We start from the raw sequence: 21,072 nt of genomic DNA on the forward strand, positions 1-21,072 counted from the left end.
TCTCACTGACCCCTCACACCCACCCTGTGCAGAAGGTGTTAACTTCCCCCGACCTGGATGGGCGGGGAAACTGAGGCAGGCAGATGGGCACAAAATGCCAGGATGTGAACCAGAGCTGTATGTTTTCTTCCCTGTTTCTCATCACGTTCCGCTGCCTCCTGTTTGTGCCAGAAGGCTGTCGTGGGTTTGTGGGGAGGGCTACTACCGGCCTTGAGCTTCCTGGGTCATTTCCAGTTGTTGATTCCCGCATTCTCTCCTTTGGGACATCATCTGACCTTATCAGAGGGCCCAGGCCAGGGGACAGTGGGGGCCAAGCTACCTCCCGGCTCCCTGCTCAGTGCTCTCTAGTGGGACCCGCATCTCCGCCTGCGCCTGAGACCTAGTTTTGGCCAATCTTTCCTAGGGACACCTGTCCTTGAGCTGTCATCCTCCAGTCGGCATTAGTAGCCTAGAGGGCAGAAGACGACGGTTGGAGGAACTGGGTGACCCGGCTCTGGTCAGAGTGCAGGCTCTGGGCCAGGCTGCGGGGGTTTGAATCTGGTCTGTCACTAAGCAGCTGTGTGACCTCACGCAGGTGACTTAAGCTTTCTGTGCCTCAGTTTCCTAATCTAGAAAATGGAGATAATCACAGCCCCACCCTGTATAGCCACTGGGAATAATAATTGAGAATGCTTGGCTGGGTCCTCGTGACGTTTAGGGGCCCAAAAAGCAGTCACTTCAGCCCAAGCCCCTCACGGCATAGACTAACAGCTGTGGCCCAGAAAGTCAGGAGCCCCTTTACTCTCGATCTGGTGCTCTTGCCATTGCATCACGCCTGGCCCCTGGCTCTTCCCCAACAGGCACAAGCCACTCGCTGGGAGCAAGCAGCAGCTGGGGTCCCTGGACCACTGCCACAGCACGGGGGACCCCCAGGTGAGTCACTGTGGGTAGGGCTTTTATGGGGGTAGGGAGGGCACTGCCAGTCAAGCCTGTGGCATCAGCCCTCCAGCCTCCCCAGCTTAGGGCCCCAATGCCCCTCCCCCAGCACAGTGGCTCCTGGCCAGCTGGTCTGTCACCCACCGTGTCTCTGAGTCCCTCCCCCAGGACATAGCCCTGGCCCGGCTTCCCTGGCCCTCCCCCAGGGACATGAGGCCTTCCTAAGGCAGTAGCCCTCCTCCGACAACCCCCCTAAACCTCCATGGGACTCCAGGGAGCCCCCCACTTCCCTGCCACCACCTCCCCCAGCCCGCTGAGGCCAAGGCGCCACAGTGACGATGCTCTGACGGCTGAGAACGAGCCCAACAAGAGACACAGATCCTACGACCCTCCACTGGAGGCCTTGGCCCGCTGCCCAGCTCGAGGTCACAGCCGCGGACGCTGGCTTCCTGGGCCCCTCACTCCCATAGTGAGAGCAGGGTCCCTGTGGCCCAGGCCCCAGTGCCACCATGGGGTAGGAGACCCGAGTGCCATGGTGGTCCCTCCCTGACCAAGGGGGCTGGGCACTGTTCGCAGCAACCTCGGGCCCAGAGGGCCTTCCCATCCTGGAGACACCATCCTCTCTGCTGCTCTGTGTCCACCCCCCCTAATTCCCTCGAGCTGGCCAGTCAGGCCAGTGACTGTAGCACGTTGCACAAACTCTGTGCCTCCATTTGCTCATCTGCAAACCGGTCCCGGAGTGCCCGCCTGCAGGGTGCCATGGGGGCTGGACAAGCAGTGGCCAGAGAGCTTAGCCAAAACGCTGTCTCCTGTCCCCTGGTCTTTCCCTCTCACACCTGCCTCGGGGCAGGCACGGGGCCCCTGGCAGGCAAGGCCCAGAGACGGAGCCGTGTGTGACTGGGGGCTCGTGCAGGGCTGCAGAGCTGGGACGGACGAGCTAAGGCAGGGGAAGGCTCGTTCCACCCTGCTCTCTCCCGCAGCCGTGCGCTCCAAGCGAGGTGGACCCTAACGACGCGACTGCGACCTGAGGGCTTCCAACAGGCCGGGCAGACATGGCGAGCTTTACGTGTGACTTCATGCTTTTCATTTAATTCCCGAAACGAGTGTTAGAGGTAGGTACTGTTACTCTCCACCTTTTACAGGTGAGCAAGGTGAGACTCAGAGAAGCTAAGCAACTTGCCCAAGATCACACAGTGAGAGAGGCCTGGATCGGAATCAAAGGACCCACGATGCACAGAGGATTCCAGAGAGCAGTGAGAACCTTCTCAAACTCTACTCGAAGCAGAAAACTCCCCTTGCCTCCCCTGTGCACCCCTCGGTGACCTGCCGAGCTGGCTGTGGGCTCAGGGCTCTAATCTTATCAGCCGATCAGCACTTGTCACAGCCTCTTTTATGGTCTGTGTACTCTGACATGTGTGCGTGTTGGTAGTGACGTTCCTTCGTTCCAACAATATTTGCTGAGCGTCAGGGAGGGCCCTTGTTATTAATTTATCGTCCAGCAAACACTGTGAGGTTGCTACAGGCCGGGCACCGAGCTGGGTGTGGGGACGGAGGGCCACGCCATGACGCGCTGCCGGGCGAGGGTCCGGGGGGAGGTCCCAGGCGTGGCGGGCATGGGTGGAGAAGCCTGCTCTGGGAGGTAGACCCAGGTCCCAGTTGCAGGCACTCAAGTTCAGAGTTCAAGTTCCTAAAGGCCCCCCCAGAGGCAGGAATGCGGGGTTCAACCACAGCCCCCTCCCTGGCCGTGGGGAGTCCTTGGGCCAAAGTCCACATTCAGGGAGCCCTGTGTTGCCTGGGAACGGGCCTGTGCTGGGAGCGCTCATGGGCTGGGAACCCCCGTGGGAGCCAAACCCAGTGCCCCCACAACCCCACTGTCTCTTTGTGCCACTCTCCATGCCGACCAGGGCCTGATGCTGGAGGGGGCTGTGGGAGGTCACGGAGGATGAGAGGAGGGGCCACTCCTGTTGGGGGCATGCTGTGACAGCTGGGCTGGGCGTCTCCTGCATCGCACGGTCCAGCAGGGGCCCCCAGGAGCGCCGCATCAGTGGCTACAGAGGGTGCGGGCAGGCAGGGCAGGCCTGGCAGCCCGGGCTGGGCCACTTCTTGTCTCACAATGAGTGTGAGGCCTCTGGTGGCCACACCAGCCCTGCACTTTGGAAATTCAGCGAGTCTGTGTATCGGCAAGGAACCGGAAGCTTCTGCTTCTGTGATGTCTGGAATAGAAAGGCAGGGGTGGAGGGGAGGTGGAGAGAGCCCCAGGGGAATCCCACGTGCCTGGTGCTCCGCCTGCCTCCTCCACTGGGGTCCCAGTGCCTCCCCGGGGGGAGGGCGGGTACCTCCCTGCGTCCCATCGAGCACCCAGGTGCTGGATGCTGGGAACCCTTGCTCGGGCATCTCTGCAGCCTCGGAGGTCAGTGTGGGGAGGTGGGGGTGGAGGGGGAGGGGCAGGGAGGGAGCCCCAGCTCCACTGGGGAGCAGCCCCTCAAAGGGCAGGGCTGGGGCGTCCACTCCCAGGCTCCAGGGGACCTTCAAACAGACAGGGCCCTGCCCCATTTCCCCGCACATCTGGGAGGGGTCCAGGCACCCCAGTTTTAAGTGCCCCAGTAACTCTCCTGTCCAGTCAGGGCGAGGACCCCACAGAGCCCTGTGACCGGGGAATGTAAGCATCCTTTTTGTGTTCTGATCCTGAACTGGCCTCCTGGCACCTGGGATGCAGGACCTCTTTAAGGCAAGTGTGTGGGCCTCAGTTCAAGCATGGCTGGGAGAGGTGACTCCCGGCAGCCAAGCAACACCGGGAGGGGATGGCATGCAGGACGCAGACCCTTCCAGGACCCAGAAGCTGCACCCTCCATCACTGCCACCAGCCCCCCAGCCCCACACTCCTCGGCTCCCTTGGGGCCCTCGGGCCATCAGGGGACTTGTCAAGCTTCCTGAAAATTCTATGTGATTTTTGAGACGACCATCTCTCAGGCTGGCCCAGGTCTCTTCCTTCCGGCCCCTCGAAGCAGACCTGACAGTGTCCTGAGAGGCGCCTCTGTGGGGAGAGTGAAGTGGGAGGGGGCAGAGCGTGGTCAAGAGCCCACGCCGCTGGCTCTGAATCTGTGACACTCTCCTCTGGGCCAGGCGGCCCCCTTCTCCAGCCTGTTTCTCATCTGAAAACACATCTTTACCCGGACTAGGCATTTGGTGTACAACAGGTGCTCAGTGCACGGTCGCTGCTATTTTCCCTGAGAGAGGGGCACTAAGGGCCCCATTTTGTAGCTGAGGCGTTAACCTGGGGGGACCAGGACGGAGCCCAGAGCTCACGCTTCCCTGCCCCCACTGCCCCCCGCAAGGCGAGGCCAGGGCTGGACCAGCGGGCGGGGGTGGTGAGAGGCATCATCTCCGCTACTTTGGAATGGACGCCCCACGGCCCCACCTTGTCCTCATTTTTCCCCCAAGCCCCTCTGGGCTCCAGGTGGGCCTGATCTCGCTTCTCCTTTTCTCAGGAGCTGCCCTCCCTGGCTCAAGGGAGCTCTGAAGCTAAGGGCCCTCCTTCCATCCCAGAGCTGCCCCTCGGGGCCAGGCTCCTGCCTCCGCCTGCACCCGGGACTGAGCCCTGGGGTGCATCCCATTCTGGGTGTGTCCCTCTCCCCACGGGATCCCAGCCTGGAGATTCTGTGGTTTCTCACCAGCCCACTGGGGATGGAGCTCCGGGAGCCGGCTCCTGGCTGCAGCCCCTGGCCTCCTCAGTCTGGGTGACCTTAAGACTGGTCCTTGGCCCCTCCCTGCTGGGTGTTGGGGTCCCAGTGGAGGGAGTGGGGCCAGGTGGGCCCCTCTAAGAGGCGGGACTTCTGTCCTCTGGCTGGGGATCATATACCAACCTCCTGACCCACAGCAGAGGCCCAGAGGGGAGGCCTCACGCCCCAGGTCACACAGCAAGTCCAGCTCACACTTCCTGCCCCTCACCCCCTGGGTGGGCGTGAGGGAGAATCCAGAGAGAATGAGCAGCTCAGTTTAGAGTCAGGTAAACTGAGACTCAAGGTGTCGGCTGGACAGTGCTCAGAGTGTCTCTTCCCTCGGGAAAGGACGGACCAAAGCCCTTGGCCGGAAAGTGTCCAAGCATAGGGAAAGAACAATCAGAAAGTCCTGGGCACCAGTTCTGGATTGGCCACCTACCGACTCAGTGACCTCAGACCAATTACTTAACCTCTCTGTTTCCTCCTCTGTGTCATAGGGTAAAACCAGCATCGCCCCCATCTGGCTCCATCTGGCATCGAGTGTGTGATGGATGGAAAGGGCCCTGCAGGGTAAGCGTCCCAAATGCCCCTTCCCTGGTATTCATGAGCCCCACCCTCGGGCCTGCCTGGTCCATGCAGAGGTCCCCAGTGCTCCCAAACAGCGGCTCCTGCTGGCAGGTAGTGAGTTCTCCATCGCGTGGGGATATTCCAGATGAGAGGACATGGCTGGGAGCGCTGAGCCCCAGCCTGGAGTGGGACTAGGTGATCCCCCCCTTCTCTTCCTGGGCCTCCCCAAGGGGGCCTCCTCCCAGCCAGGGGGACGGTCAGCGGTGCCCCCCGGGTGTCTCCTGCACACAGTCTCTGGAGAAAGTGGGGACTGGACAGACGGTCCAGAAGGAAGAGCCGATGCTGCCGCTGTTCAGGTCCGGAAGCCGAGTGGCCTGCCCCAACAGGCAGTCTGTCTGTCTGTCAGGGGCCAGGGCCAGGGGCCTGGGTGAGGGCGGGGGCTGGGCTGTGGGACGCTGGAGTCCAGGAGGGCCCTCGGCTGTGCTCAGGGCCTTCCTCGTCCTCGTGCGCAGCTGCCCTGTGCCCAGCTCCTCCGGCTCCAGCTGGACCACCCCAAGCCAGCAAAGGCCGAGGAGCACATTGGCTCACGTAAGGGACCCAAATAAATCTGGATTTCAAGAGAAAATGGGCCCCACGGGCCTGCAAGTCCTCCTACCAGGGACCCACCAGGCAGACACATACCGCCGAACTGGCCGGGCTCTGGGGGTAGGGCGCGGGCCAACTCTGGACCTGGAAAGAGGACTTGACCCAAGGCCAGCACAGTGGGGCCTGGTCCTGATGGGGTGGTCAGGCCCTCTGGCATTACTGAGAGGCCCCAGTGTCCCCCAGGGAACCCCAAGTACCCATGAGCTCTTTTGAGGCCTGACGTTCCCTTTTCTTTGCCTCTGGAGGAGGGTGGGGGGCATGGTGTGCACGTTCAGATTTTGTAAAGAGACAATGTCAGCTGGACACAGACAGACAGACAGAGGGGAGGCTGAGCAAGCTGAGGGGTGGAGGCGCTAGGACCATGAGGGATGTGTCGAGGGGCCCCAGCCTCAGGCTGGCTCCCAGGGGTGGTGCTGGGGAGTGATGGGCTGGGGCAGGGGTGCAGAGGGGGTCTTGGAGGGCACCAGAGCCAGGCGCCTACCTAGCAGAGGCCTGGTCGTGTCCTGTCCGCGCTGCCCTGAGTGGGTGGGCTGGGAGAGGCCAGCGTGCAGAGCTCTCCGGCAGGGGGGCAGCTGCAGGGATGGGGACTTCCGTCTCCCTTCAGGGCTCCCTCGGAGGCTCAGCCTGTTTTGTCTCCCAGCCCTTGGGTTTCACGGGAGTGATTCCTTGGCAAAGCTGCCAGCCTGCACGGTGCCCTTTTAATTAGTTTCTCCCAAATTCCCTCTGTCACTCGGTTATTAATATTTATCTGGAGCACACCTGGTATGATGAGATCCGGGGGCCCCGGGGGCAGGGAGGGCCGGCTGCCCCTTCCCCTTCATCTCCCAGCCCAGTGCCCCCCACCCGTCCTGCCCCCTCCACTCCCCGCGTCCCCTCCCTCCGGAAGCCCCCAGCCCCTCTCCTGTCTTGGGAGCCCCTCTCCTCCACCCCCCTTCCCTTCCCCACTTGAGCGGGAAGCTGTGCAAGGTGGCTCGGAGGTGTGTGCCAAGGGTAGGGCGGGCTCCCCACTCCGAGCAGTGGCCCGCTGGGTGTGAAATTAAAAGAAACGGCAACAAAGCCCCTTCTGCAGAAAACAAGATGGATCTGAGTGGCCCGGACCTCTTCCTGCTGAAATGGGAATTAGTGTGGAGGATTATTTCTGAGGACGCGGGGTCTCACTGTGCCCACACGCGCCTCCTTTTGCCCTGGGCCCCAGTGAGGCTCGCAGCACGGAGACCTGGCCTCCTGAGGCCTCATGTGGGCAGGGGGCTCCCAGAGCCCCGTGGGCCAGGGCGGGCATGTGAGCACCAGCCTGCTCCCCTCCCTCCTGGGAGACCAATTCCTGGTGAGAAGCCCGGGCTTTGCAGAAACGTGACTGTTGCTGAATCCCACAGCCAGGCCTGCGTCTCCAATTCATCAGACAGCTGAGAACAGGAGAGGGGCAGGCTGGGGCAGCCCACCTCCAGCCTGGCCCAAGGCCACCTGGTGTCCCAGTGCCTGGGGAGCAGGGCACGCCAAGCAGGCCCCAGTTCAAGCTGTGGAACTTGCTTTCTAGAAAGGAGAACACCCTATGGGGGTTCCAGTCCTGTCTCTTAGGTCCCCATCCAGGGCCCTGGGGGTGGAAGCCACAGGAGTCCCTACGTGTCACCAGGACACTTTATGGTGGGGTGTCCCTTCTAACTGAAACTACTGTTAACGAGATTCTGGGGACGCAGCAGCCTACTCGACAAGCAGGCCTTGCTGTTCTGCGTGAGTTTCAGGCCTGTGATGGGGGTGGGGGTCCATGCAGGGACCCAGGAGGCCAGGCCAGTTTGGTGAACCAGTAGCAGCCTTTCAGACCCCAGGGGCCTCCCACTGGGGCCAGCCTCCCATGGGTTCTTTTCTGAAAGCTGGTGCTCCTTGAGATGAGGGAAGTGGCACGATTGAAGCAGAGGTGAGGGGGCTGGCTTGAGGGCCCCCCTGCTCTGTGTGTGGGGGCGGGGGGCACTATCTGGCAGCTTATCCTCTGTGGGACGGGATGGGGCAGAGATGCAGGTGTGCCCAGGTGCCAGTGCCCCAGCCAACAAAGGAGCCGGACCTCATGGGCTTCCTGGGGTTTGGACAGAGGACGTCTGAGTGGCAACAACAGCCAGGAGCAGAGCGCGCCCTGTCCGTCTGCACGGGACCCTCCCACGCTGCTCCCTGCACACCCTCAGGTGGGCGGGCACAGAGGGAGAGACCCCTGTGATAACGGAGACTGAGCTGGGTCGATGAGGCTCGTAATGGGCTTCAACTTCATTGGAAGAACATAAGGTTGGGGCCAGCCCAGTGGCGCAGTGGTTAAGTGTGCATGTTCCACTTCTTGGTGGACCGGGGTTCGCTGGTTCGGATCCCGGGTGTGGACATGGCACTGCTCGGCATGCCATGCTGTGGTAGGCTTCCCACATATAAAGCAGAGGAAGATGGGCACGGATGTTAGCTCAGGGCCAGTCTTCCTCAGCAAAAAGAGGGGGATTGGCAGCAGTTAGGTCAGGGCTAATCTTCCTCAAAAAAAGAAAAAAAAAGAGCATAAGGTAAGTGATATTTCTTGCTCACCTGACTCCCTGGAGTAAGAGACACCAGTGGAGAGGACAGGGAGCCAAAGGCTGTGCAGACACGGGGTGTTCAAGGTTTGCCCCACGGGCCGTAAAGCCATGGGTGTCCAAGTGGCCACTCCTGGGGGCCGGCAGGGCAGCTCTGCTCAGTGGAGGGTTTGCAGGGTGTGTGTACGCGTGCCCCCAAAACCCCAGTGACCCGGAGTGCTCCGGCCTCTGTCCCCTGGAGCAGGTCCACGGTACGATGGTACCAGGCCTCCCTGTTGGGGCTCACTAAATGCTTGTTGAGTGAATGCATGAATGAATGAATGAACGATGTGGACCAGGGCTGTGCACAGGATGCTCACTCTCTCAAGGACTTTCCTGGTACAGCCCCTGCAGCTAGCAGAGGTATAAAGACAGTGGTACAGACCGCCCGTCTACACTGCAGCAGACGAGCCCTACCCAGGCACAGCCCTCAGGACCACAGGACGGCAGAGAGCCTGGCCGTTCTGGGGGCCTGCCCAGAAGAGTCTGGCTCCGGGTGGCATGTCCCTGTGGATGATGACGCGGTTGTTATTTATGGGACTAGAGCAGAGCAAAGACAAACATCCCGCTGGTACATCCTGGTTGGGTCACATCCAGGGAACCAGCTGCCCAAAGTGTTTAAAAGGCCCTTCCGGGAGGGGCTGGAGCCAGTCCATGGCCTGAGGTGGAGGTCACGATGGGCCTCGTGCCACTGCAGGGCTGACCTGTGGGGGAAGGACCGTTCCTTCCTGAGGACGAGTCGCCGCCCTCCTCCCTGGGTTCGCCCCCTCTTCACACTGCCTGCAGTAGCCATGCCTTGGAGGGTGGTGATGGCAGGGCTGGCGCTCCTGAGCTCCAGTCTCTGACTCTGCCTGCACCGTACCATCCCCGGTGCTTCAGATCCCAGGTTAGGGCTGGGGTGTGGCTTCCGGGTGTGATGGGGAAGGAGTACCTCCCAACCCTGAAAGGACAGACAGGTTTCTCTGAGTGGAGTCACCAGCCATGCATGGTAGCTGATGCACTGCCTGTGTCTGCTGCCCCTCCTGGCCCCGTGGCACCTGCCCAGCCAGCCTTGGGCAGGAGCACCCGCTGGCATACCGAGAGCTGCCAATGAGGCTCTCAGACAGCTTGGCCAAGGCCAGGTAGGTGCAAGGTGAGATCCCCAGAGGTGCAGACATCCAGGGGAGCTGCACACGTGCCGTCCTCCCCTTGCAGGCCAAAGGATGGAAAGGCAATCCCAAAGACACTGCTGTTAGGGCTGGGAGCCTGCCACCCCACCACCGTGCTCCAGGGGAACCAGGCACAACCCCCAGCCCCCTCCGCCCCCTTCCTATGATCCCTGGGGCATGTGGCCATGCAGCAGGGCCCCTGGGGATTGGTGAGGCAACCAGACGGGCACAGCCAATGCCTGACTTCTTCCTTAAACTTCCAACCCTAACACGGTCAGATTTACCTAGTTGGCCTGAAACAAGTTCAAAATGTGGGACTTCAGCTTTTCCTGAAATTGGAGCCCTGGTAGCTCAGTCTCAAGAAAACCCTATGTGGGATTCCAGGTCTGGGGCGGGTCTCGGGGCCCTCTCCCAGCATTCCATTAATTCTCCCATCAACCTCTCCATCCCTGAGGCCCGGAGCAGCTCTTCCTCCGGGACTTCTGCCATTCGCGGTTCCCTCCAGGCGCCCGCCGGGGCCGTGGCTGCAGGCAAGGCTTCCCGGAGGAGGGGCCTGCGGGGCCACTGGCCCTCCTGGCTCTTCTGTGGGGGCCCTCTTTGCCCAGCATCAGAACCTGTCATGTTTCAACCTAACGCACCCCGCCGGGCCCTCTCCCCACACGCCGCAGAGCATACATTTGTTGTCAATACAATTTTATTCCGTTTGAGGTGGAATCCATGGGAGCCGGAAGCACGTTGGGGCCACGGCTAGCAGGGGTCACAGCGACTAGTCCAGGACGTGCAGGGCCTGACCGGTGGGTAAGCAACTTAAGAAACAAAACAAAATACAGAGAACAAATTGCTTGCCATGGACGTCAGTAATCTCTTGGTAGTGGTGAAATTTCATTGTGTTCCCTTTAAACAACAAACACCTGTTCTCTTTAAGCCAAAGGTGCTGGAGAGAAGATGGCCATGTGACTTGATCTCTCTTTGAACCTGAAATGTCACCTTCCTACCTAGAAATTCAGCACGACGTGTTTCAAGGGCCAGAGGACAGCAGGCTGTCTGCACCCCCGCCCTGCTCCCCACAGGCCCAGGGACGCCCCCCCCTCCTGGGCTCCACGGTGCTGATCCAGGAGGCCAGTTTGGCTGTTTCCACAGCTGAGAGGTAAGACCTCAAGGGCACCACCATGGCCCTGTGGCAGAGCCTTGCACGCCCATGTACACACAGACACACACCTCGCAGGGTTGCTGAGGTCATGGTTCATGGCTGATTCTTCTTCGTGGCAGGAGTGGGGTGGCATGGGGTGAATCTTAAAGAAGAGGCACAGAGAGGTTCCCCCTTGGCTGGGGACACGCCGCAAGGTGGCCGTGTGGAAGGGAGCGGGTTTGCTGACTCTCAAACCAGGGAGAGCTCTCGAGGTTGGAGCACACCCCATCTCAGACAAGGCTGCTGAAGGCCAAGGTCAAGGTCAAGGTGAGTGGTCACTTCCCTGAGTGGTAGGTGAGGTCGCTGGGGCTTGGTAAACCATCCCCACATCCGCTTTTACATGGACGAAGTCCCCGCCGTGCTATGAGGGGGGCAGGGTGGGCATCGTCATTCTCATTCCATGGACGAGGAAATGGAGGCTGGGGAGGGCCAGGGACCCGGGAGGGTCAGGGTGGGACAGAAACAGGCCCCTGATTCTGGGGGAGTGTCCTCCCGCTTCACACACTGTTCTCAGGCTTCACAACTTTGGGGAAATGAGCTGTTTCGTTCTGGGCAGTTCCCTCTGAGCCAAGGACACCAAGGGGCAGAAAGCTTTCACTGCAAGGAGGGCCCTGCTGCCTGGCTTAGGAACGCAGGCTAATGGGATCTGGGGCTGTCTGGTTCCCCGGGGTCTCTGGGGGAAGTGCCCAGCCTCACGCCAGGCCTGTGGGCTCCCTCGTGGCTCGAGGCCAGTCGTGGGCCCTCTGGCCAGGCCACACATGTGTGGTTTTCCTGGGGAAACGCCTCCCTCCTCTGGGGCAGCGTGGCCTTCAGGAGCCTCTGCTGGGCACAGATGGGAAGAGGCTTCCTTCCCTTTGCTCGGTGAACCCAGGTGTCCCTGATGCCTTCCAGCCTCCCTGCGGGTGGAGAGGTGGCGGGATGGAAGCTGGAGGCTTTCTGAGAGGCAGGGCACAGGCATGAGCAGATTTTCATCACCCTGGGGGCTGCCCCCTCCAAGTTCGTTCTTTTTTTTTTTTTTTTTAAAGATTGGCACCTGAGCTAACAACTGTTGCCAATCTTCTTTTTTCTTTTCTTCTCTCCAAAGCCCCCCAGTACATAGTTGTATATTCTAGATGTGGGTGCCTCTGGTTGTGCTAAGTTATTTCTACCAGACAAGAACAGACAAGAGAGCTCAGAGGGACCTCACAAAAGCCGAGGGGAGAGCCTGAGGCCCCTACCATAGTCCACCGTCTTTGCCCCATTTCCTATGTCCACCCATCCAAGGTCGGAGATGGGGGACCTCTGCCAGCTACTGCCACTTAGCCCAGGGGGAACCCCAGTTTCAGGACCAGCATCTTTATCCTGTTCAGCTCCTGCCCCCAGCGTGGTTCAGGCGGGGCTCTTAGGGAAAACTCAAAGGACAACATGGTGCTGCCTGCTGATGCGTCCAGACCGAGCTGCTGATGGAGCTGTGCCCTCAGCGCTGCAGACCCTCCTCCTCTGCAGAGGCGGGCGGGGCTCCTCCCACCCTGCCCATCCACCCCTCCCTCTCAAATTGGCTCAGGGACACTGATTCCCAAGACTTGTGAGTTCCAAGTCTTCCCGGCTCGGACCTGAGTTGGAACCTTCTGGAACAGCGCACTGCTCCCCTCTGCACCTAACCAGACCCCAAGCCCACCGTGTCCCCAGCTTGTGCGTCCCCTGCCCTCCCGGGCCCCGCTGGGCCAGCGAGCCCCCTCCGTGCTGCCCCTTCCGTGCCAGCACCTACGCATCACAAGTGCCCTCTCCCCAGAGGCTCCAACGACACCGTGTAACAGCAGCACAGAGAGCAGCAGGGGGGGGAAACTTTTAAGTATGCGTGCACACGCACACCGGCCAATAACATTATGTGTCATTTTAAAAAATGGGTTAAATGAGCAGCATCACGGAGGACGGCCGCGCCAGGCTGACTGCCCCACATCTGCACGCCCTGGCGGTGGGCAGGCTCCACGTCTAATGACTGAATTATCACCCTAATGCCTTTTGCTGGCTGGGAATAATCCTGGGGCAACAGCTGCCGCAGGGTTTTTGGCTGGTTTCCTCTAATTGCATCCAGATTAAGGGAGCCGTGCAAGGGGCGGGCCTTCTCCATGCCCTCCAGAGCAGCGGGTCCTTCGGGTTCCAAGATGCTGGCTGCTCCGAGAGGCACAGATCTCACAGGGGCCCAGCCCAGCCCACAGGGGTGCAAGGTGGGAGAGTGAAGCGGGGGGGCACTTGGAACGGGGTCTTGGGCGGCTGTGGGACTGGGGGATCCAGAATGAATGCTATGCCCCAGGACCCTCCAAAGTGAGAGGATCCCTGGGACCCCCCTCCCCCCCCCCACCCCCGGCAACGGCAGCCCAAAGGCACAAGGAATTGCAGTGATAATGCATGGATGCTCTGCTGCTGGAGAGGGTGAGAGAAGGATGTTATTTGGACCAAGATCCCCGGTGGAAGTTGCAGACTGTACCAACCAGGTCCTCACCCCTCCCTGAATGCCGGGCCCTCACCGGTCACTGTGCAGCTCCTGTCACTGCGGGGGAGGGTCCACTTCCCTGCCCCTCGATGCCGAGTTGGCCATGCGACTGCTTTGGCCACCAGAATGATGGCAGGGGTGGCGTCCACCAAGGCTTGGAAAGGCGCCTGTGCACTTCTGCTCCTGCACCTTTGCCTGGGCCGGGAGCAGCCCGCAGGAGGGATGCGAAGAACACAGGGCGGTGCCAAGGCTGACCTCAACACAGGTGAGCACCCCACTGGGCCTTAGCAGCGAGCTGAGCCCAGAGAGAGGAGCAAGCCCAATCAAGAGTGGAACCACCCTGCATAAACTGCTGAGCCGCAGACTCATGCGCCAGAGAAGCACGTGCTGTTTGAGACTACTAGGTTTGGGGGCTTTTTGTTATGTGGCATTACTGCGGCAATGGATAACTGATACGTCTGTTCATGGGGCTGTGGTTTCTAGAGGAGGGGCTGCGTATGGCCTGGCTAACTCAAGCCATTTCCATAACAGATCAGGAGCCAACACAGAAAGGCAATCCTCCTTTCCCAGAAGCAGAGCAGAGGAGAAGCGCACCCCCAACCAGCCTGGACCCTGCCACTGGACTGTAGCGGTCAGGACCTCAAGAGCTGAGCACTGATGGGCTCCAGGATGGGCTCCCCAAAAGGCTTTTGGACAGAGGGACCGGGAAGCACCAGCCTTAGTCTCTTTGCCTGCTGGAGGACTGGGGCTCATGGAGAGAAGAGAAGCTGAGGGAGGAGGCCGTGGACTTCCTCTTTCCTGTTGATAAGCTTCTTTTTAGAGTGGCCCCATCCAGCAGCGTTCATTCTCCAGAGAAAAGCTCAGCAGGAAGACGCCTCAGTCAGGGCTGTGTCCACGGTGCTCTCAGCACTTCAAGGACTTTTCTCCCCAGAAGGAGGTGCAGGAGGATTCAAGTCTCCTTGCTCCCACCAGTGCAAAAAGCAGCTTTCTGTGCAAATGGCTTACATCAATCTTTTGGGGGAAGGAGAGCGTGTTGGGAAGAGCCGGTTCCCACACAGAAAGCAGAAGGCGCCCTGAGTGCTGGCTACCGACCTGTGGTCACTCTTACATCCAGCCCCCTGAGAAGCTGATTTATAGAAGACCCATGTTGACAGGAGACGGCCGACACTGCAGGACACGGGGGTCCTTCTACCTGCTTGTGGGTGCCTTTGTCCTGGTTGGTCAGTTAATACACTATCACTTCCTTCAACCCTGCAGACTCTCTCCAGAGGATTGTGTGTGTGCACGTCCACACACCCCTCGACCCACCCAGCCCCCAGCTGGTTGCTGTATTTAGTGAGGTTGACTTTAAACAATACCGAAGAACCTCACGTAGAAATTCCCCAACTAAGGGACAGGAATCCGATACTGTTGCAACAGCCTGTGGCTCAGGTTCATGTGCAGGCACTTTCCTTCACTCACCAGCAGTATAAAATGTTTACACGGAAAGGGTGAAAAGCCCCCAGCTTCTCTGTTCAGTGCTAATGACGCTGGAGGAGTTCCTGGGACGTGTGGAGAGCCATCAAAGGCAGGCCACGAGAGACCCAGCCAGCCTGGTCCCCAGGTGGAGTGACCGTGTGTTCTGGTGCCTGTTTCAGGAGCTGGCTTTTCTCTGGGTGGCTTGCGGGTTTCACTTCTGTCACTTCCGGACTCTCTTTTTGTCGTTAATATGAAAAGCTTCCCTTCATGGTGCCCAAAGGCATTTTCCTTACGTTTCTACCATCCCCTGTCCCCTCCATGCCCATCCCCACCCCCCCCAACATGCTCAGGACCTCCAGCGAGGTCCCCTCGACCCTCGTCCAGCGCAGGGAGCCCAACCTATCTACGGAAACTGAAGCCGTCCCGAGGTGTCTTTGGGCCCTTCTTGCCCTCTCTTGGGGGCTTGGGTGAAGGCATCTCCACTGTGCCCCCGTAAGGACAGCTCTCTGACCCTGGGTGGTGGCCCGTACACTCTACAGCGGGTATGTAACCACTGTCCCACATGCCGGTCCCACACAGCTTACACAAGTCGTGCAGGCTGCACGGGATTCGAGGCAGGAGACGAAACTGATGCAGCAAACTCCTGGCCTGCAAAGAGAGAGGACAGGCAGTGAGCAGGGGCGGGGCACAGCCAGGTGGCCAAAGAGAGAGGACAGGCAGTGAGCAGGGGCGGGGCACAGCCAGGTGGCCAAAGGGCAACAGCAGCGGTAGCCAACACTTGTGGGGCCCACTATGTGCCAGGCTCAGGGCCAAGGGGTCTGCCTGCCACACCCACTCAGCACCTTGGTCCAGCTGCAGTGAGCGAACCCACAGGTTCTCACGGTGAGGCTCACATATAGCTTGAGACAAAGAAGCCTCCCCAAATGGCCTTCCTGTTAAGGGTGAACACGGCAGCCGAAGACAGCACAGGGCCCCTGCCCAACCGGCAGGCCCACCTTGTCCCTGTTCCCCATGATGCCCTCTGACAGCCCCCACTATGATGCCCTGGCCCTCTGCTCTGCCCCAGGGCTCCCTGTTCCAGCCCCTGCAGGGCCTGTTTCCACCACCTGTGCAGGACAGTGCCCTCTGCAAGCCCTCTTTCTGTCCACCCTACCACTCGCCCCCAGACCCCTCCTCACTGCCCCTGGGAGACCACCAGAGAGCTTTAAGAAGCAGCACCTCCAGCAGGAGTCTGGGAAGTGGGGCGGCAGCAAAGTTCCCCTTTATGCCACTAACCTTGGGTGAGAAGTGGCCACCCCTCCCCAAGCCTCCTTCTTGGTCTTCCTGGCTCTGGGTTGTGAGTGAGGGCCCCAAGTTGGGGACCCTATCTACCAACCCCGGCAATTTGTTCACTCCAAGAGGCGAGGGAGGCTCGTGTCAGGACCCGATGGGCGATGGTGCCCTAAGGAGCCCAGCAGCAGAGCCCGAGGAGCTGCCAGAGATGCTGACCCCTGCGCCTTGGTGGGGAGCTCCCAGGGCACGGGGGCGGGGCTTGTGGTGGTGGGGGGGCTTCACGAGTGGGCGTGGCTGTGTATGCGGAGGGTGGGGCCTGAGCAGGGACAGGGCTCTGGGTATGCAGGGGGCGGGGCGCATACGGGGGCGGGGCTCTGTGCATGGGAAGGGCAGGGCGCATGGGGGGGGGCGGGGGAGGGGGCGGGCGGGGGGCGTCTATGTATACGGAGGGCTGGGCTACACGCTGGGAAGCGCTCACCTTCCTGAGAACGAGCTCCCCGTTCATGTGCATGGCCAGGTTTCCAAAGTGCAGGAGCATCTGGTCGGTGGCCAGCTGCTGCTCAATGACATCATCCCCGTAGATGGCCACGATGGCCACACAGATGAAAAGATGGAAGTAATCTGTCTGGGGGGTGGAGAGCAGGCTTCAGGTAAGGCCCCTGACCCAGCCCGGGGCCCTGCCTCCAGGTGAAGGCTGAGTGCAGAGGTGCGGGGTGAGGGCTCCAGGGTGAGTCTGTCTGGGTTCATGCGGCCCTGGGCAAGCCGCGTAGCCTCTTTCGTCCTGAGTTTCCCCACCTGCAAATGGGCAATGTCAGTACTTACATCCAAAGGGAGGATGCTGGTGCTGGCCCCCCATGGGCTGCTGCTACTCTTCCGAGGAGCCCTCCGGGTGCCCTCCATCATGGGGACAAAGAACACGCTTCCTCGGAAGGCTGAGCTGTGCTCACGCCAACATCTTGTTCGTAAAGGTCTTGAGTGATGGTGCATGCAGAAGGCTGTATCAGAACCCTCGTGGAACGCGCCAGCAAGAAAGAACCTCTGGCAGCCACCCACTGGTCAGTGTCCTCCTGCCTCATGGCCAAATGTCCCAACTCGCACCCCAGAAATGACTCTTAGGTTTGTTGGTAAGAAGGTGGGAATAGGAGCCTAACAGAGTGGAGCGCAGAAGATCTCTGATGGTCCCCACGGAGTGGCTAGAACCATCCGCTGTCTTTAACTGTCTTTCCAGAGCCCATGGAGGACTCCACCGCCCTCCTTGGAGGCCGCCTCACCCGCTGCGCAGCAGGAAGCTGACAGCTGGTCCTGCCGGTGGGTGGGTGCGTGCTGTGCGCCCTCCTGCCCGGACGCTTTGAGGGCGTGCTGTCTTTGATTCACACTCGCTTCCGGAGAGGAGGAAGGACATGGACCACCAGGAAGCCCGTGTTTAGTCTCTGGATGTCGACCACCCAGCCAGGCGGAACTGCGTTCCTGAACCGGGCAGGGTGGAGCCCACGATGTGGGCCAAAGTTATGGGAGCAAACGCCCCCCACCCCACCCGCTCGGCAAAGACCACCCGCTAGGCCGCTGGGCCTCGGACTGCCAGCCCCATCCTCCGAACTAATCCAGGATGGTCTTGCTGCAGCTCAGGAGATCCTTCTGCAGCTCTTTGAACCCTGGCCAGGGTGGGAAGACAGCAGAGGGATTCCGAGAGGAAGGATGTCCAGCTCCTCCCAAAGAGGAACGTGGGGAGGAAAAGGTGGGGCACGTCCTAAATAAAGCGGACGGCAGGCAGGACTAATTTCAGTTCCCTGGACAGGGCCCAGGGCAGCCCAGCCCCCACGGGCAAACTAGTAGTAAATGGATAAAATAGAGCTTTTCTCACTCAGAGGTCACTTTAAAAGTCAAAGGCACCACTGGTAGTGACCCCCCCCCCCACCGCCCCCTCCGGCTCGCTCCTGATGAATGAGCCTGCCCCCACCACCATCATCCTACCTCCTCCCCACCCGGGAGCGACTAATTTGATCAAGGCTAAATTTAGCCGAAAGTCCCAAAATGGCGTGAACTTGGTTTGTGGACTTCAAGCAAACGGCAGCCAACAGAGATGGCCAAATAGGCTTCTCCACTGTGATGGTTTTTTTTTTTTTTGAGGAAGATTGGCCCTGAGCTAACATCCATGCCCATCTTCCTCTATTTTATATGTGGGACACCTGCCACAGCGTGCCTTGATAGGCTGTGCTAGGTCCACGCCCAGGATCCAAGCCGGCGAACCCTGGGCTGCCGAAGGGGAGTGTGCGAACTTAACCACTGCACCACCGGGCTGGCCCCCACCCTGTGATTTTTGCTAGATCCCAGTAATGAAAATCACCACGAGAAAGGGCCTCATCTGTTGGGTGATGCTCAGAGGTCACTTGTAACATTGGCGTAAACACGATGTAACGAGGCGGCAACTCTGCGGCTGAGGGTTGCATGAAAAACACGCAACAAGGCCTGGCAAAGCCGACACGATTTTTGAAAAACAAAAAGCAACCCAGCGTCTTGGACCATCCATGCCAGTGCTCCCTGGATCAGTGCAGATATTTCACCCTGAATGTCCACGTCGAGCATGCTGATCCAGGCGGGCAGTGAAGCCAGACCCGGCCAGGGCGAGGGCGGGAGGCGGGCAGGACGGATGGCTCCAAAGACCGAGTGTAGCACCAGCGTGGGTTTCTTCAGACTCACTTTTGTCAGATACGGTCCTCCAGCGACCTCCGTAAGGGTGGGAAATGCGGGGGCACACTTCTGCGGGCTGGTGACTGTTCCCATCTCCCTGCAAGGTGCCGGGGCTGCTCAGTGAGGATGGAGCCTGCTCTCGCAGAAAGGGTCCCGGCCCTCTCCCAGATGCATCAATACTATTTTTTTAAAGGCTGATGGATTCAGAGAGACTTGCCCATCCTTGAACATCGCCAGCTTGTCACTAATTTGGGTGTCGCAGCCATGTGATGGGGCCAGTGCCACGCTCCCAGGAGAATCTGTTGAGGAGATGCTGATAACGGTGGACGGCAAGTGGAAATCGACATCACTGGGCGGGGACCGCAGGCTAGTCCTGGGCTCTCTAGAGGGGCTGATGGGGAAGCAGGCTCTCACACCCTTTCCCTGAGCCGTCCCGATGGGGGCAGGCGGGGTGGGCACTGGCTCCAGCACGGTGGGCACTGGCTTCCTGGCCTGCTCGGCCCCCTCAGTGTCTTTCATGCTGATTGGTTGTGACAGGAGCGAGCTCAGCCCCAGAACGTGGTAATGAGCGCAGTCAGCGGGCAATTTGCATCGATTTCAGTTCCTTGGGAGGCGAGTTGCAGGTGGGAAGCCAGCCGCGTGGGACTAGAAGGCAGTTGCTGCATGAGGGGCTGCAGTGTTTTGTGGGGGGGTCGGGAGTTGCAGAAGAGGGGACCCCAGAGGAAGTGCACAGTTACGCTGGCACCCTGATTGCCCCTCAGGCCAGGTACGGGATGGTGACTGTCACTCCGGGGCCGAGGTCCTGGCCCCCACCCTCGATGCCCGCCCCGGCTCACCTGGTAGTGGGCCCAGCAGGCCTCCCAGATTCGCAGGGCCTCAGCCTCAGGGAACTCCCTTTTAAAGCACAGCAGGAGCCAGCGGTGGCAGAAGAGCATCTGCAGGCCGTCCTCCCCCAGCGAGACCAGGTGCTGGTAGAAGCGTAGGTGTGTCAGCCGAAGCAGCTCCCGCAGGTACAGCTGGGGGCGAGGCCGGGGCGAGTCAGCACCCCAGCCCCGCGCAGGCCCGCCCGCCCGGCCCAGGAAGCCCACTCCCACCAGGGCCCTTCCTTGGGCACCCCACCCCTGAAAAGCAGGCGAGCCGTTCACGGGGTCTCTATCTGCTACGTGCGTCTGCACCTGCTCATATTATCCTGCCGCTGAATTTGACTCACACCTGTCTCTGCTGGTTTATCCCAGATTTCAGACTATTCTGTGGCACAGCCCAGGGCAAGGCAGAGTGTAGCACCATGTGGGCTGTGTCTGACGCCCTGTCCTTCCTGGGAGTGCAAGCGGATCATCCACAGAACTCCCGCCCAACCACTTTCCGCTCGGATGGCTGGGATCCATCACCTTTCAGAGCTGATTTAGAGCGGGGGGGCGGTTTCTGAACCCCAGGATGCTCGATTCCGGCACTTAAGGTCACCACCCAGTGACGCGGGACAAGATGGAGGCTATTTCTGGCAGCGCCTGGCTGGGGCTGCTGACCTCACCAGAGCCGTCGGAAAATCAATCTCCAGCAGTCACGAGTCACCGGGCCACGGGCTGCATGAGCCCATCAGGGCCGAATCCGGTGAGACCCCATAATTGCCTCCCCAGGTACTGTGGAAACCTGACATCATGGCGGCTCCGAGGGTGGGCGGGCTGGGCCGGGGGATCTTGGGGCAGGGGCTCGGTGACTCACAGGCCCCTTCCCACACAAGTGGCCCATTGTTCCTGCTCGAGACAGCCGCTGGGGTGGCACGGGGCCCTTGTAGGAACTCATTCTGAGGATCCTTCTCAACTGGCCAGTTTCTCCACCCTGTGGCCCACAGCAGGGTCAAGTCCAGGCGTGCAGCTGACCCCTCCCTCAGGACACTCCCCACCCCCGCCCAGGTGTCCTCTGTTCCAGTCCACGCCTCCCTGCTCCCGCTCCCTCGTCCTCACACCCTCCGCTGTGCTCTCCCTTCCAGTCTTCAGTGGCCCTATGACAGTTAGTCCATGGCCCTGGCATTCGAGGCCCCGCATCCAGCTCTGCCCTCACTGCATCTGGTCCAACAAGACCAGGCCACACAGTGTCACTGCCCAGAACGCTGTGCTCAGCCAAGTCTTGGCAGTGCCCAGGGCCAGACCCTACGCAACAGGGAGTCAGCCTGGTCCCCCTGCCTTCCTTCCCGTCTCGGTCACCAGGGCCCTTTCTGTATCGCTCCCCTGTACCCAGCATCCTCTCCCCGCGCTGTCAGCTTTCAGGCCGAGGCGCTCTCCTGGACTGGGTGCTGAGACCAGGCCACAGAGCCCGGCACCTGGCACCTGGCAGGTGCCTGGAACACACAGGTGCTGTGAAGAGTGACGAGTGAACACTCCTGGCACCGGCTTGCCCAGCTTTGCCTGTCCCCGCCCCAGCG

The 21,072-nt window shown here is 60.5% G+C and overlaps 1 protein-coding gene and 1 long non-coding RNA gene across 14 annotated transcripts in view; one reads left to right on the forward strand and one right to left on the reverse strand.

The window, feature by feature from the left end:
- Window positions 1–836: 836 nt before the first annotated feature.
- LOC139040089 (uncharacterized) lies at window positions 837–11,621 on the forward strand. 2 transcript variants are annotated; one of them, XR_011493971.1, is made up of 4 exons: window positions 837–912; window positions 2,058–2,168; window positions 5,132–5,204; window positions 10,282–11,621. It is a non-coding gene; the product is annotated as an uncharacterized lncRNA (long non-coding RNA). The 2 variants fall into 2 exon arrangements; XR_011493970.1 differs by lacking the exons at window positions 837–912; window positions 2,058–2,168 and adding an exon at window positions 1,706–2,027.
- TBC1D16 (TBC1 domain family member 16) overlaps window positions 9,618–21,072 on the reverse strand; it is an 82,730-nt gene continuing 71,275 nt past the window's right edge. For 5 of the 12 annotated variants that reach the window (XM_044744498.2, XM_070483767.1, XM_070483765.1 and 2 more), the window contains 3 exons: window positions 19,490–19,669; window positions 16,444–16,590; window positions 11,764–15,341 (listed from right to left, as the gene is read on the reverse strand). In XM_044744498.2, the coding sequence (XP_044600433.2) occupies window positions 15,093–15,341; window positions 16,444–16,590; window positions 19,490–19,669 (576 nt within the window). In that variant the 3' untranslated portion in view covers window positions 11,764–15,092. Of the gene's footprint in view, window positions 10,380–11,763; window positions 15,342–16,443; window positions 16,591–17,916; window positions 18,953–19,489; window positions 19,670–21,072 lie in introns of those variants that run through there. The other 7 variants (XM_070483770.1, XM_070483769.1, XR_011493969.1 and 4 more) reach the window with 7 other exon arrangements.

Source organism: Equus asinus, chromosome 13 (genome assembly GCF_041296235.1).
Source record: "Equus asinus isolate D_3611 breed Donkey chromosome 13, EquAss-T2T_v2, whole genome shotgun sequence".
Taxonomy (NCBI): Eukaryota; Metazoa; Chordata; class Mammalia; order Perissodactyla; family Equidae; genus Equus; species Equus asinus.